We start from the raw sequence: 19209 nt of genomic DNA, 5'->3' as shown, positions 1-19209 counted from the left end.
TTGAGGCAAAATTAATCGAATGAGACCGTTTTTAGACTTTTTTTACCCAAAAAAAAATCACCAAAATACGACAACACACGTACAATATACACACAATTGTAGTCGTTGTGTTGATGTGTGTGTATTTATCAATAGGACACTTGCTATTCGAGTGTGATGTGCACGTGAGAATGTGCACGTGTGTGTGAAATCTGATTTGAAAACACAATGTTTACTCTTCACTGTTCGATGCTGGTGTGAAATCCCAGTTGTCCCAGTCAGAGACGTCTTCCACCCGTCTCCAGTCTGAGTGCATCGGCTGAATCTCTCCTCGGCAGACACACACACACTGGTGTGCAGAGCCCGCGCAGCAGCGGGGGGGTGGGGTGGGGGGGGTGGGGCGGGGGGGTAAATGCTTTGCTCAGAGGCACTTCAGCGGCTCCGGCTCCGTTTGATGTCGAGAGGCTTTGGAAAGTAAAAGATAGATCTCAGATTCTCAGCAGTATTTGTGAAAACAGCCGGTCTCGTGTGTGTTTGAACGTTTGTTGCACCGATCTGACCCAGTTATTTTGATGTGTGATGTGTGTGTGTGTGTGTGTGTGTGTGTGTGTGTGTGTGTGTGTGTGTGTGTGTGTGTGTGGACATGGCAGACAGATTCATCAGTTTTTCTCACATTAACAGATTGCTCCTCTCTGACCTCTCAGCTGGGAAACAACGTGTGAAATGAATGTTTTGTGCGCTGGTTGATTGTATGTCAGTGTGTGTCTGTGTGTGTCAGCATGTTTCAGTGTGTGTGTCTGTGTTTGTCGGCGAATAGAACACCATGCTCGTCCACGTGTGAGTGATGTCAGGGTCTAAAAATAGGTCTTTGTTGAAACCTTATTGTTGATCCAAACATGATGTGTGTGGGATATGTACAGTGTGTGTGTGTGGTTGTGTATCTGTGTGTGTATGTGTGTGTGTGTGTGTGTGTGTGTGTGTGTGTTTGTTTTGAATCTGCAGTTACAACCTTGTCTTTTCACTACTATCCCATTAGCACACACTGTATGTGTGACTTGTGTTTTTAATGTTTTTTGCAGAAAGCACAACAGATGTTTCTTACTCCAGCTTCAATGATCACAAACACAACACGTCAAATTGAACTAACTTTATTTAAAACAAGCAAAACTACAGAGCTGTTTGTTTGTGTGTGAAGGTTGGACTGTGTTTTGTGTGTTTGTGTGTGTGTGTGTGTGTGTGTGTGTGTGTGTGTGTGTGTGTGTGTGTGTGTGTGAACTATTTCCTCTTCAAAAGTCACTGCTCTGCCCTTTGAAATCAAAATGTCATGACATCCGAACATCCCAGAGTTTCTTGTAATGTGCAAAAAAACAACCGAATGAGCAAATACGACCGATAGATGTTTATACTTTATACTTTTTATTCTACGTTTCTTGTCTCGTATCGTTCATATTTCACATCACGTCCCAGTGAGAGCAGAGCTGTGGGACTGAAGATCTTGTTAGTGATTAACTCAGGGTCACAGGTCGGGTAGAAGCTGTTTAAAACAAAGAAAGAACAAAAGGAGAAGCTACAGAATGATTCAATCATCTACATTGATCCAGGATATCTGGTCTCTCAACCAGTCCCAGTTCCCAGCTGGTTTCTCACAGGTCTTACTGGTCTTGGCTGAGTTCTTATAGTGCCCAGGATGTGAAATAGATTGATCTAAAGCAGCAGGTGGTTTACATCTGTAGCTTCAATACAACACGGACGAGATCCAAATCGAATTCAGTCGTGGAATCCTCATATTTAAAGCTGCTTCATTCTTCTTCCTTTCACTCTTCATTAATTCAGCAGTGGAGTGAACGTGCACAGACGGCCTCTGATAGACGCTCACAGTCACACCTGCTTGATTCACTCCTCCTCCTCCCTCCTCCTCCTCCTCCTCCTCCTCCTCCTCCTCGCTCTCTCTCTCTCTCTCTCGCCAAACACTCGCCCAATCACTCAGCCCGGCAGATGGACGGCAGCCAAACGGCCCGACCCATAAAAGTTCAGTCCTGCTGCCATAGAGCTGAGACTAAAACCCACTTAAGCCGCGGGTTGACAGAGGAAATGTGTTTGACGTCGTGGTTCAGAACCCCACCCTCCCCACCCCCACCTCCCCGGGGGCGTGGACACATTAAGATCCTCACACACAGCACAGCTCTGGTAAATCAAAGAGCTGGAGATGATTTAGCTGCTTTTTTCTTTTCTTTTTTTTGGTTGTTGCATGATTCAGTGTTTGGCACAAAGTGGTTTTGCCAATTTCCTGCTGCGAGATTTTTATCTAACAAACTCAATTTGCGGCAGATTCTCACCAAGAGACACTGATCTGAGCAGTTTAACACACTTTAAACTCGATGTTCTCTCAAATGGAGACGCAGGAGTGTGTGTGTGTGATATCGTGAGGAGGACTAACCCCCCCCAGCGTATGGACACTAATGTCTATAATCATATATATTCTTTTAAAATAGGAACAGCCAAGAATGAGGTTTTGATAAAGTGATTATACAACCAACAGTATCTTGTTAAAATGGCAAAAACAACAGGAAACTCAATTATCAGTAAAAACAGCTGAATTCATGCAGAACTTGTTTCATTATATTCACTCTTTATGGTATTTATACCTCATAAAACTACTTAAAGTTTTACTCGCCTGCTCACGTCCTCGATTTACTTGGATACTTTGCACATTTACTCTTTTCATGTAGTTTTCATTGAATATCTTCCATATTTCATATCACTTTCTCTTCTTTATTTGTCTTTATCTTTGTGCTTGTACTTGCTTTCTAATTTGTTTTATCCGTCCCCAGGATTTTGTCGCTGTGTTCATTGTTATGCACAAAAACCCAAAGTCAATTTCTTGGAAACAAACCGGGTTATGATTTGTGATGATTGACACATTATTAGTAAAAAGTGTTTTTATTCAGTTTGCCTTTCACCTGCCAAAGTGTCAGGGTTGAGATCCCGTTCTCACTGTCCCTGCTTCTCCTGTGTGTGTGTGTCTTTGTGTGTGTGTGTGTCTGTGTGTGTGTAGGTTCCTTCATGGTGGTGAACGCGTCGGGTCGGGCCTCGGGACAGAAGGCCCACCTCTACATGCCCACCCTGAAGGAGAACGACACCCACTGCATCGACTTCCTCTACTCGCTGTCCAGCCGGGACGGAGCCAGCCCGGGAACACTCAACGTCTATATCAAGGTGTGTGTCTGTGTGTGTGTGTGTGTGTGTGTGTGTCTGTGTGTCTGTGTGTGTGTGTGTGTGAGGGATTGACAGGAAGGAGCTGATAGACTGCAGCAGGTAAACTAACAAACAGGCATCTGGTGTCTGTCAAGGAGGGATGAAGCTATCACTGAGAACCTGTGCGTTAGTGTGTGTGTCTGTGTGTGTGTGTGTGTGTGTGTGTGTGTTATTCTCATCTCTCGCTCCTGTGTGGTCCCGTCCTGCAGGTGAATGGAGGTGCTCAGGGAAACCCGGTGTGGAACGCCTCTGATACGGTCACTGAAGGCTGGGTGAAGGCTGAGCTGGCTATCTCCACCTTCTGGCCCAACTCCTATCAGGTAGAACACACACACACACACACACACACACACACACACACACACACACACACACACACACACACACACACACACACACACACACACACACACACACACACACACGCAGGCCAATGTAGCCAGATGTGCTATAATTTTTATAATTGTACGATCATTTTGCACAAGTCCTTCCTGTCTGTCTCATGTTTCAAAATAAGAGCCTTGTGCCTTGAAAAGCATCTTCTCCGTCACTAAATCCTTTCAGAATCTCGACACAACTTCTACACACATGCACACACACACACGCACACACACACACACACACACAGTTAGACACATGCACACGCACACACCCTTTTCTTTTAGTTTATACAGTGATCATTAACCGTTAAATCTGATTTCAAGACATTTGATATGCACAAGAAACAAAAGAAAAACACATTACACAGTAAGTTACATCAAAATAAGTGATCAATGAATTGTGTTTTTATAAAACTAATGATGACAAAAGTGTAATCTGAAAACAACACATATACATAAAAAATACAGACTAGCTCTGGAAGTTTAGCTGAGTTAAACTCACTGAAAAGCTAAGTCGTGGTTTGCTGGAGTCGTGAGTTTCTTCTCTCTTCTTCTCATTGTTCTTTAAATGTTGAAACACAAAACGGCCTCTGTTAATGACTCACTTTGTGTGTGTCTGTCTTTGTGCGGCACCCTGCTGTGTTATTTTATTGAGGAAGCACAAAAGCGACTGTGTTTTACCTAATGACTGAGCTGTGTTCAGGAAATGAAAGCCCCCCCTGTGTCACACAGACACACACACACATCTGAGGCACAGTTGTAATCAAAGTCACTTAAATGTGTGTCTGTGTCTTTGTGTGTGTGTGTATGTGTGTGTGTGTGTGTGTGTCACTAATGAGGAGTCACCTCCCATCGAGAAGTGACTCTTTCTTTTTATAACAGCAGCAAAACATGATGATTTTAAATTACAAAACAAACTTTTAGGAGAAACTCGGACTCGTATCTGAACAGCTCAGTTTTCAGGATCTCCCTAATATATTGTGAGCAGTTTATTAGGAACCCCTGTGCATCTGCTCCTTAATGCACAACAGTGTAATGTTCCCAATCCTGCAGAAATCAGGGTTTCAGTTAAAGTCTCAAAGAAAAGCTCCTGCAGCCTCTTGGACTTGTGTGAACTTGACATGCGAGTCACAGTCTTTTCTTTGAGGGAAAGATGGAGAATAAAGTGTCTTCCCAGAAGTCTTTAGTATTCAGCCTGAGTCCGGTTTATACAGCTGAGGCTCCTTACAAGAGCAGCACAGAGGTGTGTGTCTGTCTGTGTGTGTGTGTGTGTGTGTGTGTGTGTTTGTGTATGAGTAAATATGTGTGGGTCAGGAGTGCACGGCCCCCTGACAGCCCGGCTGACGGCCTGTCACCCGGAGAGAGTCTGTGGAGGAAATGTAAATGTGGAAAAGAGAAGAGGAGGGAGAGGAAGATTGACAAAAGAAACACAAGAGCAATTATAAGAAAAAGAGACGGAAAGAAGTGACAGAAGAGAAAGGAAGTTAGAAGGAGGGGGGGGGGCACATGCAGAGACTAATGGGAGTTTCTCTTTCTCTCTTTCTTTCTTTCTTTCTCAGGTTATCTTCGAAGCAGTGTCCGTCCAAGGCCATCCAGGCTTCATCGCCGTGGACGACATACGTGTCCTGGCCCACCCCTGCCGTAAGTTTGTGTGTGTCTCTCTCTGTGTGTGTGTGTGTGTGTGTGTGTGTGTGTGTGTGTGTGTGTGTGTGTGACCATGCACAACTGAGGCCCCACTGTTCAGCGTCTGCTTGCATCAGCTGTCTCCCTCTAAGACACACACACACACACACACACACACACACACACACACACACACACACACACACACACACACACACACACACACACACACACACACACACACACACACACACACACACACACACAGATTGCAGAGAGGCAGGAGGAAGGTCCGGACTCAGGGTCTTCATCATTCATATCTGACAGAAACACTAACACACACAAAAACTCTCTGAGCTGCTTTGTGCAACACTCTGTGGTTTACACCCTGAGTGCAACACAACACACACGTTGTGTTGCTCCTAATAAATCTTGTGTTATACATTATGGCAGAGAGTTTGAATAAGTGGAAGAACATAAGTTATGTAGGATCAAACTAAAATAATCAGTTGGACTCTTTTTTGGCATTGTGAACATATTACATGAAGAGCGTCCTCAATAGAGTCCTTTTAAATTTGTAATAAACGTTCAGTTAGACTCATGGATTAATTGATTAGATGGGGGCGGTGAAAAGGTCAAAGGTCAAGTTCACTGTGACACCGAAGAGGTCTCTTGAACATGATCAGGTCAAAGGTCAGTGTAACCTCATACGACTGGAATGTTATAAAGCAGCAACACCTGGTGATGCAGAGACTGCTTAAAACTCAAGGACAAATATTCTCTTTTTACTTCTGTCTTTTTCTGAAGTATAGCTAATTTGTTCTGATCTCTAATTATCAGATTAGTCTAAGTAGTGAAGAGAATGAATGTTTTCAGAATTAAATAAATGAAAACAGTAGGGGGAATGCAAAGAGAACAAATATCAAAATGAACAAAGGTTACCTGAAAAACCTTCACATCCAAGTCCTGGTCATTTGCAACCATTAGCATTAGCGTCAGTGCGAGTTATCATGGTTAAATGATGGATTCTGACTCCGTCGGGCTTATCTCCGTCTGCAGACAGTCGAAACTCAATTAACCAGTCGGTGGCTCGTCTCAATGTCGAGACAAAGTCACAGGACGGCCGTCCCACCGTCGCCCGGCTCATCTGTCTCACAGCCGTCCCGTGACTGTCCTGTGTCTCGCTCCAGACGTCCCCGTTGGAAGGAGATCACTGCAGTTTGGACGTTTGGAGCCCGAGAGGCATTCGGTTTCTCTGTGTCCGAAACTGACCCTAGCTGGACGTCAGTCACGATTACAGACATGTGCAGTGTAGAAATCAAACAAGTAGATTGATCAGCTAATGTGACCCAAGTCTCAACATCATGTGAAAACTGTCCGAACCGCTGGGTTCCGATTTGTCCCGACAGGCTCGGGTCAGGTTTCCGCTCTCTGATCTGTGAGAGAGCCATCGGGTGCAGGTCTAAATACAACTCAGGATCTAACAGGTTTACATTTGGTTTCAGAAGGAGACTATTGGTCCTAAGTGGAAGTTTAAACCTTGTAATGGTTCTATTCAGACTCTTGAAGCACTTGGTTAACGTTGTTGATGGAGCCTGACCTGTTTCAGACACCAAAACCTCCTTCCTTCCTTAATCAAAGTGCTTCCTTTGCCAAATTGAACCCCAGTCAGGTCTCATGATGCAAACCCTGGTCTCTAGTGTGACTGTCACACACTTTAAACAGCTCTCCTCCTGTGAGTGAGTGAACGTACCTGCAGTAGTTTAACCTGAGGAGTGACCAGTGTCCTGAGGAGTGACCAGTGTCCTGAGGAGTGACCAGTTCACCGAGGAGTCCTCCCAGTGTCCTGAGGAGTGACCAGTGTCCTGACGAGTGACCAGTGTCCTGAGGAGTCCTCCCAGTGTCCTGAGGAGTCCTCCCAGTGTCCTGAGGAGTCCTCCCAGTGTCCTGAGGAGTCCTCCCAGTGTCCTGAGGAGTGACCAGTGTCCTGAGGAGTCCTCCCAGTGTCCTGAGGAGTCCTCCCAGTGTCCTGAGGAGTGACCAGTGTCCTGAGGAGTGACCAGTGTCCTGAGGAGTCCTCCCAGTGTCCTGAGGAGTGACCAGTGTCCTGAGGAGTCCTCCCAGTGTCCTGAAGAGTGACCAGTGTCCTGAGGAGTCCTCCCAGTGTCCTGAGTCTGAACCTCCATCTCTTAAGGGAATAGAAAAGAACGCTTGCTGACTTCAACGCTGCTTTCCCCTCTAACTTTATAATTTTGTATTTTAAAATTCAATGTAGATAGCCTGTTATATATTTGAAGACCAATGTCGTCTGTATGAATATGAGAATGAAAGAACAAGGAAATGTTTTGGACCATCTGAAGTGGAACATAGCTGTTAATATTGAGGTGATATAATATACAGTAATTGTTTGATTTTCGATCATGAATTCTGACCTCTATGGAAGCCCATTTCCGCCACTGTGATGAAAAAAAAAAAATTGGTATCTCATAATTATGAGATACTATCTCATAATTATGACTTAGCATCTCATTATTATGACTTAGCATCTCATTATTATGACTTAGCATCTCATAATTATGACTTAGTATCTCATTATTATGAGATAGTATCTCATAATTATGACTTAGCATCTCATTATTATGAGATAGTATCTCATAATTATGACTTAACATCTCATTATTATGAGATAGCATCTCATTATTATGAGATACTATCTCATAATTATGACTTAGCATCTCATAATTATGACTTAGCATCTCATTATTATGAGATACTATCTCATAATTATGACTTAGCATCTCATTATTATAAGATAGTAACTCATAATTATGACTTAGCATCTCATAATTATGACTTAACATCTCATTATTATGAGATATTATCTCAAAATTATGACTTAGCTTCTCATTATTATGAGATAGTATCTCATTATTATGACATAATATCTCATAATTATGACTTACCATCTCATTATTATGAGATACTGACTGCAGGGTCTGTCATGCAAGTCAAATGTTGTATTTCTGTTACAGTGGCGGGCGTAGTTATCATTAACTCAAACCTTAACTTGACTTCACTGAGTTCCCAGCCTCTCTACCACTGCTCACCTGCTCTGCTGCAACCCGCCCACAGTCAGACACTAAGTCATAATTATGAGATAGTATCTCATAATTATGAGATGCTAAGTCATTATTATGAGATGCTATCTCATAATAATGAGATACTAAGTCATTATTATGAGATACGGATTGTGGGCGGGGCGCCACAGAGCAGGGAACCCGAGGCTGAGCGGGTGCGGGGACAGCAGCCTTACTCGCGGAAGTGGGCGACTGTGCATCGATACAGAGACATAACAGGATCGATCCATGTTTTCTGCTCCGTTCATTGTCTTAGCGATGTGCTGCCGCTGAATAATTATAACAAGCGCTGCTCCAGCATCAGAACAGACGCTCATTAAAAGTCCGGTCGTCCTGTGTGTGTCTGTGTCTGCTTCCGCCTCACTTCCCTCTGACCCGCGCTCACTTCACACTTTAACAATAAACACCAGCACCGATCACAACTTATTAGGACACGTACAGGACTGATGTTTACTTTGTGTTTGTTTGAGTTCATGAAACACGTGTTGTGTGGAGCTGGGGACTACGTGCACACGGTGTTTAAACATGTGTTTCGTAACGTGAGATGTAACGTGACGCGCACAGTACAGGACCGTCAGCGTTAAAGTGACGGAGCGATCCGAAGTCTTGATCGGTCATCATCGAATAATTACTAAAAAATACATGTGATTATCAGTTTTAGTGAAGAGGAATAGAGACAAGCATACACACACACACACACACACACACACACACACACACACACGCAGACTCGCATGACAGACCCTGCAGTCAGTATCTCATAATAATGAGATGCTAAGTCATAATTATGAGATATTATGTCATAATAATGAGATACTATCTCATAATAATGAGAAGCTAAGTCATAATTATGAGATACTATCTCATAATAATGAGATACTAAGTCATAATTATGAGATGCTAAGTCATAATTATGAGATACTAAGTCATAATAATGAGATACTATCTCATAATAATGAGATGCTAAGTCATAATTATGAGATACTATCTCATAATAATGAGATAGTATCTCATAATAATGAGATGCTAAGTCATAATTATGAGATAGTATCTCATAATAATGAGATACCAATTTTTTTTTTTTTCATCACAGTGGCGGAAATGGGCTTCCATAGACCTCTGTAAATACACACTTAAATATATTTCCCATATTATAACACTCATTCTTGCCAGAAGTGCCTTTTGAGTACTTAGTGCTTTATGTACACATTTTTTAGTAAGAGAACTTGATGAGCTGAGCAGAACAATGTGAGAGCGTCTTATCACCGCTGGAATCTGTCCACTGTGATTTGACTGTGTCCTCATAACAAGATGGCGTCTCTTAGCAGTCTGCCAACTTCTTTAATACCTGATTATGAAACTTGAGCACCTATTCAGGCTTAATTCATTTACCCTTGGCGTGTTTCTCCAGAGACGTTAAAATAAACTCGAGACCATATGACCTGGATTCTGCTCCATTTTTCCAGACCATATACACGATATGTAAATGATGTGTGTGTGCTGGTTTATTTCCTCCTCTCCTCTGTCCGACTGTTTAACTCCTCCCCCTGTGTGTGTGTGTGTTGCAGGTAAAGCGCCTCACTTCCTGCGCCTGCAGAACGTGGAGGTGAACGTGGGTCAGAACGCCACGTTCCAGTGCACCGCCGGAGGGAAGTGGTCCCAGCACGACAAGCTCTGGCTCCAGGTGAGTGGCCTCAGATCAGCTGATGGGTGCGTGAATGAAAACAGAGAGAAGTGAAGAAGCAGAAGAACCTGTAAAAGACACAAAGACAGAAACTAACAAAAGTGGTAGATTTTGTTAGTATATTTCTAAATATATATACAACTCATACAAGGTTAGGTTAGGGTCCGGCTGGCTTCTGCAGGTTTCTAGACCCCAGGAAGTGATTCATGTGATGTAATGTTGGACGTACGTGTGATATGATTATTGTGATATCTTGACCAGACCCGTCTATTAAAATGATACATGACAAGTAAACTCCCACCAGCCAATCAAAAAACCAGCAGGACAAACAGGTTTACAAAGGATAAATCTGTTGATATTATATTCAATATTTTGTCATTCAGATTATAAATCACATAAATCATATAAAACGGTCACAACATAATTTATGTCGTTTTACTCAAAGAATCAAATGAATATATGAAACAAGTGCAGAGAACATCCCAGACCTCCAGCTCCATTTTCAGGATTGATTAAAAGTCCTTGTTGCGCTTCGCACCAATGACTCCATCTGTGTGTGTGTGTGTGTGTGTGTGTGTGAGTGTGTGTGTGTGTGTGTGTGTGTGTGTGTGTGTGTGTGTGTGTGTGTTGTGTGCATCCATGCTCATATCCTCATTCTAATTTACATTCATGTGCACTGGCAAGCTTGAATGTTCCCACTGCACATGGTTGTGTACCTCTGACAACTCTGCCGTGTGCAGTAATGACATTTGCAATGGAGAGCAGTGACCCCCCCCCCACCCCACCCCCCCCCCCTGGAGGTCTGTTGCAGGAAAGCATGTTTCACCAAATTGGCAGATAATTCTACAGCGGTGAGAGAAGATTGGATCTGGAGACGTAGCGATCGTATGCAAAGCAGGAAGTGGCGTCTTTTTCATATTTCATGTCTGAGTCGCTCCGTTCAAATTGCTCCTGTTTCCTCCCGGGCGTCAACACGGACTCATTATGGTTTCACGTGTTGATGCGCGTCTCTTGGAATGTCTTCGGATTCACACAATCTGTGAGAGGAACCACTAGGAGTTCTTCAGGAAGTGTCAGGGGCCGAGGTGACGCTCGTCTTTTCAGTTTATAACGGTCGGATTCACCAGATCAGAAGGCAAACGCCAAGGCTGCAGTGGTTAGTTCTATTCAGGCTCCAGAGAAAACCAATTCATAAGTGGGAGAAATGTGGGTGATTGTGTCGGATCCAGTGGTTTAAAGATATAGAGCAAACAGATCTGTGATCAGGTCTCAGGATGGATGCTAATGCAGGTCTGAACAGAACCTAAATCAAATCAGAATCACAATCACAATCAGAAGGTATTGATTACACCTACCTGGAATTTGCTCTAGTTATTGGTGCATACAATGAACATAGAAACATAAAAACACAATAAATACACCACACATAAGAAAAACAATTAAAAAAAAAATGTTTACTCACTATTTACTTCTTATTTACTCACTATTTCTAATATTTAATCAAAGTAACATTTATTTAGGTTTATTTTGTATATCTCCGATTCTTTGTCTTTTGTCTTTTGTCTTTTTAATATTCACTCGATCACATTTGTATTTTCCTGGTCAACAGAGAGATCAACCTTTTCATTATTTAAGAAACCCCTGTAAGAAAAGCTCTGTCTTCACACGGCCTCTTGAACTCAGTCTTCATGAAAACATGCACGACACTAACCCGACCGTTTTTTGTCCTTCCCATCATGCAGCAGTGGAACGGCCGGGACACGGCCCTGATGGTGACCCGGGTGGTGAACCACCGGCGCTTCTCCGCCACGGTCAGCGTGGGCGACACGTCCCAGCGAAGCACCAGCCGCTACCGCTGCGTCATCCGCTCGGACGGCGGCTCGGGGGTGTCCAACTACGCCGAGCTCATCGTCAAAGGTACGTTCGGCTGGTGTGAAGTCACGATCTATCGGAGAAGGGTGAACCAGGGAGAGGCACTCGAGAAATCAGTCGGGATGAAGCAGGACAAGTTCTCTATGTAGAGGAAGAGACAAGCCTGGGTTGTGGTTGCGTGTGTGTGTGTGTGTGTGTGTGTGTGTTTGTGTGTGTGTGTGTTGGCAGTTGCTAGTTAGTGAACGCTGAGGACGGAATACTGAGCAGACTCCAGACTTCTGTGCCTGGAACTCACAATGAGCCTTTGACTCCGGCTCCGTCTTCCTCTGGGTCCGTCTCATGTGTCCTCCTCTTGTCTTTCAAACAGACAGCAACATGTCCCTGGTTCATTGCTTTTAATTTGTAAGAGACAAATTTACAAGGCTAAAATAATTGTGTCAGTTTTTGTTGACAAGCTATTTGTGTTCGGTAAGGATGAAGCATGAATACACGTTTAAGACAAGAAACCTAAAGTTCTCTCTTTACCCTCTCAGGCCCCAGAGAACCACTTCTAGCAGGTCTGTTATCAAACCGGTTTCATAACGGACCTATTTAAAGTAAATTGCCAACGGGGGCATTTGAGTTCAAGTGGCTAAAACTGGTAATCTTAAATAGGAATTATAATAATTACTGAATTAAAAGTCAAGTGTCCCTGGAGAGAGCTTCTCTCTGCCGAGGCTGAGGTCACATCCAGCCATGTTACAGAAAGTGAGACTCTGGATCTGCTCGTTCATCTGGATCCACTCCAGAATCTAACCAGCACTAATTGGAGTCGTACACGACCTCGCCACAAAAAGGACTTAAAGATCCATGAATCACTTCCTTAATATTAAATGGAAATGTCAAATAAGCTCCATCTTGCATTGTTAAGGGAAGGAGATACAAGTAGGAACTACCCTGTTTGTCCAGATCTGCCCCAAAAATCCTCATCCTTCCAATTGTTTTCATAAATTAGTCTGTTGACAAACCAAGAAACCAATGGACGGGGGTGAAAACATAACCTCCCACCTGAGTTTGAATGGGTTTATCAACCACCTCCTTCTCCCCTTGTGTCCTATGTGTCCCATGTGTGTTTTCCTGATCTGTGACTCAAATCCCTTCGCTGACGACTGAATATTATCACTTCATCCGCTCGGCTCTGAGCTCAACCTGGATTCAGGTCTGAGATATGAAGGAATCTCCTGATTTGTCATCACAGTCGACTTCCAGTGATTCCTGTAAACAGGAGGGAAAACTGTCCTGTCCTACGAGACGGATCTGGAAGCACTGGGGACGTCAGATAATGTCACTGAAGGTTCTTCTACACCCCCGGACCATGCCCCAACTATTAGGTCCCCTACCAAGGACTCTCTCTCCGTACCTCAGACATGGGTTAAGACTATGTTAGCACTGATAGTTCTCAAAACGATCCATGCTAATTTATTTATTTATTTATTTATTTATTTATCTATTTATTTATTTATTTATTTATTTATTTATTTATTTATTTATTTATTTATTTATTTATTTATTTATTTATTTATTTATTTATTTATTTATTTATTTATTTATTTATTTATTTAGAAGGATCCCCATTAGCTCTACCCTAAGACAGAGCTTTTAGTGGGGTCCACATTTAAAACATACGTTACATAACAAATATCAAAAGTTAAAATACATTAAAATAATGATCATACAATTTTACATTACAGATATCAAAAATTAACTTAGTGGTTATGCAATTTTACCTTTGTCATGATATAAAACACTGATATATCCAATTCCATAGAAGTGAAAACTGCAAACCTGCTAATGTAACACTACTGACCTGGTGCGGTTTTTATCTTTCTCTCTATTCTTATGAGTTGAGGCTCATCCTCTTAAATCTAAACACTTTGCAATACATATTTTTTAATGAGTCTTTTATCCTCTAACACATGAGATAATATCAGCCTCACAAACTTCCTGTTCTCCCGGTGAGTTTCCCTCACAGAGACACAGAATGAGCTCAGTCACTGTGAAGCTCACTTTATGCTCCGATGCTTGACAATCTCCAGGGTTGTTTCCTGACAACATTGTGTTGCACTTCCACCGAAATATATAAATATATATATATAATATATCTTTTGGGCCGAGCAGTAGAAAACACAGAGGAATTAAAGTGGAGTTAAATTGTCCCGACAACACTTTGTTACGACCATTTCTCATCTCAAGTATCTGAAGATATCTGTTGTGAAGTATCTGTTTTATACTTACAAGTAAACATAAAGCTCTCTTCTGGTGGTGCAAGGGGGGGGGGGGGAGTGAGGAGGGGGGAAGGGGGGGGGGTTGAACTGTGTTTCTACTGTTTAATGGGATTGACATTGCGTCTCTGCAGCACATTGAAATGCAGGGACCCCCTCTGGCCTGAATTATGTTTCTAATACATATTTGTTATGAATTATGCGGTTAACCCTGTTTGGCGTGGATGATGTTTTAATCTGGAGGGAGGGAGGGAGGGAGGGAGGGAGGAGGGGGGAGGGGGTGTGTGTGTGTGTGCATGTGGCGGTGGGCACAGTTTTGATTAGACGATAGTCCGGGGACTGAGACTGTCATCGCCATCTGTTAGCAGAGCACACAGCCTGGACTCCTGAGAACCGCCCAGTGTGTGTGTCTGTGTGTGTGTGTGTGTGCGCTGCTCAATGTGTATTTGAAGGTGTTTGTGCGGCTATTTCTATCCTGTGTGTGTGTGTGTGTGTGTGTGTGAAGCTCAGGTGCTGTCAGCCATGCTTTGTGCCAGAGGAGCAGCCCATGCCAACACAGTGAACAAGAGAGAACTGCAATATGACACACACACACACACACACACACACACACACACACACACACACAGACACACACACTCACACATGACCATACCTCCCTCAAGCCCGTTGTGTGGTGTGTGTGTCGCTAAATGTGTGTGTACGTGTGTTACTGTCCTTTACTTTGTCCACGTGTGTGTTCTCCTGGGCCGCTAAGTGAAATCAGGGTTAATGAGTGTGTTGTTCAGTCAGGTGTGATCAGGGTGCGTGTGCGTGTGTGTGTGTGTGTGTGTGTGTGTGTGTGTGTGTGTGTGTGTTTGTGTGTGTGTGCTCATGCGTGTTAATCCTCTAACTGCTGCTAGTTCAACAGATGATGTCATTCTTGTTAAATACTTCAACTTTTGAATCAAAATACTAAACTTCTGGAGTTTTAAATTTTTGCATGTTGGACAAATGACTTGAAATCATCACTTTATCTAAATGAAGAAGAGTTTGAATTATTACTTACTCTAGATTTGCCACTTTGTCTTTTTGATGATACTGGACACTGATACATTTTCTACAATTTTACCTGAAACCATTAAATCTGAAAGAATTAAAAGACAGAAACACGGACAGGATGAACATTAACCAGACAAAACACAATTAGAGTTAATATAAATTTAGAAAACATTATATTCAAAACAATATTTCCACTTTTGCTTGTACTGGGACTTTAGTTTGAAAAATGGGTTTAGGTCAAGAACACAACTTTTTTCTGATCTTGTCATCCTTCAGTTTCCCCACCGTCTTATTTCTTCTTCAATTTATTCCTCTTCGTCCCTTTTTTTACTTTTAGAAATCACGATTTTATGCGACTAAACTACAACAGCAAATAACGTTTTACAGGAAACTCAACTGTGACCTGATATCTTATTTATAAACGTAAACATAAACTCGGTCGTAAACCTGAGTGACATCCACTCTCCTTTGCAGAAGTGGCGCAGACAGATATTCCCACATATCGTGTTACAGGACAAATGGGAGAGAGAGAGAGAGAGAGAGAGAGAGAGAATTATTTGCAAGTAGAAGAGGTGAAGAGGGAGATCACAAAAACACAGAGAAAGAGGAGAGGAAGTAAAAGCTACTCGTGAGTTTAGCAGCTCACAAAAGACGAGCTTTTAATTTGACAGTCAGACAAGTGGCTATTGAAATGAGACAAACACACAAACACACACACACACACACACAGAGCCAGTGTCCAGTTTGATGGGACATTAAAGGACGTCCTTGAAGACAAGTCGGTGACACTGAGAGTCTGCTACACAAACAGACACACACACACACACAGACACACACACACACATGTTTTCTCTGCTTCTGTGCGTTTGTCATTTGTACGGCTCTTGTCGAACAGATGCAGTCAAAGCCTGAGGGCAACAAGGTCTCAACCATACCGCTGGCTGTGCTGGCGTGTGTAGGAGTGTGTGTGTGTGTGTCTGCTTGTGTGTGTGTGTGTGTGTGTGTGTGTGTGAGTAAGAAGCAGCAAGCCTGCATGACATGTCTGTTTCTCACGGAATATGAAAATGCACTGTTTTTGGGGCCATGTATCTGCATTCATGTGTGAGCATGTTGTGTTGTTTATGTGCATTTGAGTGTGTGTGTGTGTGTGTGTGTGTGTGTGTGTGTGTGTGTATGTGTGTGTGTGTGTGATCTGTCCGTCAGAGATAAGACTCAGTGGGGCGTAGCTGAGATCCAGGAGCGCCACTGTCAGCCAGTGCCCTGTGGACACCATGCAGAGTGTGTCTGTCTCTGTGTGTGTGTGTGTCTGTCTGTCTCTGTGTGTGTGTGTGTGTGTGTGTGTGTGTGTGTGTGTGTGTGTGTGTGTCTGTGTGTGTGTGTGTGAGTTCCCCAGGAACACTGCTACATCTTTCTAAGTCTCCCTGGGTAGTCATAAAGCTGATTGTAGTCCAAGAGTAAGACCCAGCAGCATCACTGCAGTGTGTAAATGTCTGTCACTGTGTGTGTGTGTGTGTCTGTGTGTGTTTGTGTGTGTCTGAGCTCTCTGTCGCCCAGAGCTCATTCCCGGCCGTCCCTGTGTCTGTCCCCTGATGAGGGAATCGATAGGACAGTGGACAGCTCGTGTGTCAGATCTCAGATCAGCTCAGATGGATTCGACCCTCCAGCAGCTACAAGACTTTTAATTAGAAACAGGAAGTGACGAGTGGTGAGTTCTGCAGGAAGCTTGACACGAGAGGAAAACATGGTTCCACCAGCTGAGTGACAGGTGTGGGGGGGGGGGCTGATCAAAAGAGATGCTTAGTGGTATGAGACACAACTCAGGTGTTGCTATGGAAATGTACTTTATCAGATTTTACTGATCCCGAAGTGTTGATTTAAGCAAAATAAAAACACATTCGGAAACAGGATATGATACGAAAGCTGGGGAAAGATATATTTATATATATATATTTAAATGATCTATTTGAATCTTTTCCGTAGACTGTTTAAGGAAGGGCAATTTAAAAGCTCATAAACTCCGCCTCCACCATGTCAGTGGATGAGACATGGACCAGATCAGACTCGAATACATTGTTATAATTTGAGTAATCTTTTATCTTTTATCACACTGACGTATGTTCGAGTGTTTGTTAAGTTTGGTTTGAATTAAGGTTTTAATGCTGAGACCGACTCGTGATTGGTCGAGAGCGTATGTCGAGAGAACTTCAATATGGTGGCTCCGCCTCCACAGTCACATGATGTGTGATGGAGACACCCATACGAATTCGGGACATTTTGTCCGTCTATTTAAAATAAAGTTATTATCTCTATTTGCTGTTAGCTTGACGGACACAGAATATATAACAGCCATCTGGTATGTCCTTCAAAATAAAACGCCTCACGTCAAGATATTTGGTTCAGTTCACTTGTCTCGCAGCAGTGAAGAAGAAAATAGATGAAACAAAATTTGGAAATATACTCGAGGTCGGACAAGAAGAACCACGAATCAATAAAACAAATGTTCATCGATTTGTAATACCTGCATGTAAGTTTTGTTGGTGTGAAAAACTTAGACGAAACCAAAGCAAAGTTTGTTTACCTGGTGTGTGTGTGTGTGTGTGTGTGTGTGTGTGTGTGTGTGTGTGTGTGTGTGTGTGAAAGGTAGGTACACTCTACCCACCTCTTTAACCAGGTCCTTAGGGCTTGCCTTAGGGGAAAAGTGTGTGTGTGTGTGTGTGTTTGTGTGTGTGTGTGTGTGTGTGTGTGTGTGTGTGTGTGTGTGTGTGTGTGTGTGTGTGTGTGTTGTCTTCAGTATGCCGGGCGGTTTGTCAAATTATTGGTATTCCTTGTCCATTGCTCTCTCAGGAGCATCGGCCTCTGTGTGCATGTTCATCTGTGTGTGTGTGTGTCTTTGCATGTTCATCTGTGTGTGTCTGTGCGTGTGCGTGTGTGCGTTTCCCAGAGAATGGACACTTCACACAGAATATCCGAAGAGAAGGATAAGTAATGCATGAGCAGGTGCACGCCGAGCAGAGGATGAGCGGGACGGAGGTGAGAGAGAGGGAGAGAAAGGGAGAGAGGACTCGGAGAGGAGAGGAGAGGAGAAGCTGACAGCAAAGGCAGGAGAGCGAGAGAGGATAGTGAGGAAGTAAAGTGAGTGGAACAGGTGTGCAGCGGAGGACGGGAACGGGATGAGGAGATGAAAGAGAGGAAGGGAAAATGAGAAGGAATGAAAAGCATCAGACGGACGAGTCACTTGTTGTGTTTGAACCCAGATCCCAGCGATGGAAAGATGAAGTCTCATTGGTTTAACAACTCTAGTCCTGTAGAGAAGGTGAAGATAGCCTGGTGCACAATGTCATTTTCTCACTTCTTCATGATTTCACTCATCATAACTATTTCATTCTATTTTTATCTTGAGCTGTATATATATATATTTTTTTTAGATATATACACATTTCCCCTTAAGGTTACTTTTTAATCCTAAAAATCACGGCATTCGTAGTGGAAAGCAAAGAAACAAACTAATTGTACAGGAGTGTATTTATGACAATAAAAGCTTTGAACCTTTTCTTCGGTAGAATCTTATCACTGCTAGCTCTGGTTGTTCTTGTGTAACATTTGTTGAGTTGCCTCCAGGGGGCGCTGAGGCAATGCGTGTTATTTTAAGGTATAGAAATGACCCAGTGTTACTTTAAGATTTGTGTATTTTATGTTCTATACGTGTGAAATACGTGCAGTGGGTGCTTTTTTTTTTTTTTTTTTTAAACTTTGTTTTTATTTTAGTTTTGCATAGTTATTTAAACAGACATGTAATAGAAAAACAAACACAAAAAAAAAAAAAGCACATACATAAAATGGGTAGAAAAAAGGTCATAGAGTCACTTTGTTATTATATAAGTAGCTTGGGGGAGGGAGCCAACCAGAGTATGTGTACATGTGTCCAGGATAAGAGGTAGGTCCTCTTGTTTGACCCAACAATGAGTATCACGGGGGCA

The 19209-nt window shown here is 42.9% G+C and overlaps 1 protein-coding gene across 1 annotated transcript in view; it reads left to right on the top strand.

The window, feature by feature from the left end:
- ptprt (protein tyrosine phosphatase receptor type T) overlaps positions 1–19209 on the top strand; it is a 247061-nt gene that overhangs the window by 20549 nt on the left and 207303 nt on the right. The window contains exons 3-7 of the mRNA XM_061070022.1: positions 3035–3195; positions 3444–3554; positions 5174–5255; positions 9943–10058; positions 11801–11975. Of these exons, the coding sequence (XP_060926005.1) occupies positions 3035–3195; positions 3444–3554; positions 5174–5255; positions 9943–10058; positions 11801–11975 (645 nt within the window). The remainder of the gene's footprint in view (positions 1–3034; positions 3196–3443; positions 3555–5173; positions 5256–9942; positions 10059–11800; positions 11976–19209) is intronic.

Source organism: Limanda limanda, chromosome 4 (assembly GCF_963576545.1).
Source record: "Limanda limanda chromosome 4, fLimLim1.1, whole genome shotgun sequence".
NCBI classification, from domain to species: domain Eukaryota; kingdom Metazoa; phylum Chordata; class Actinopteri; order Pleuronectiformes; family Pleuronectidae; genus Limanda; species Limanda limanda.
Note: the sequence above shows the minus strand (reverse complement) of the source record. Positions and strands in the feature narration are given on the sequence as shown.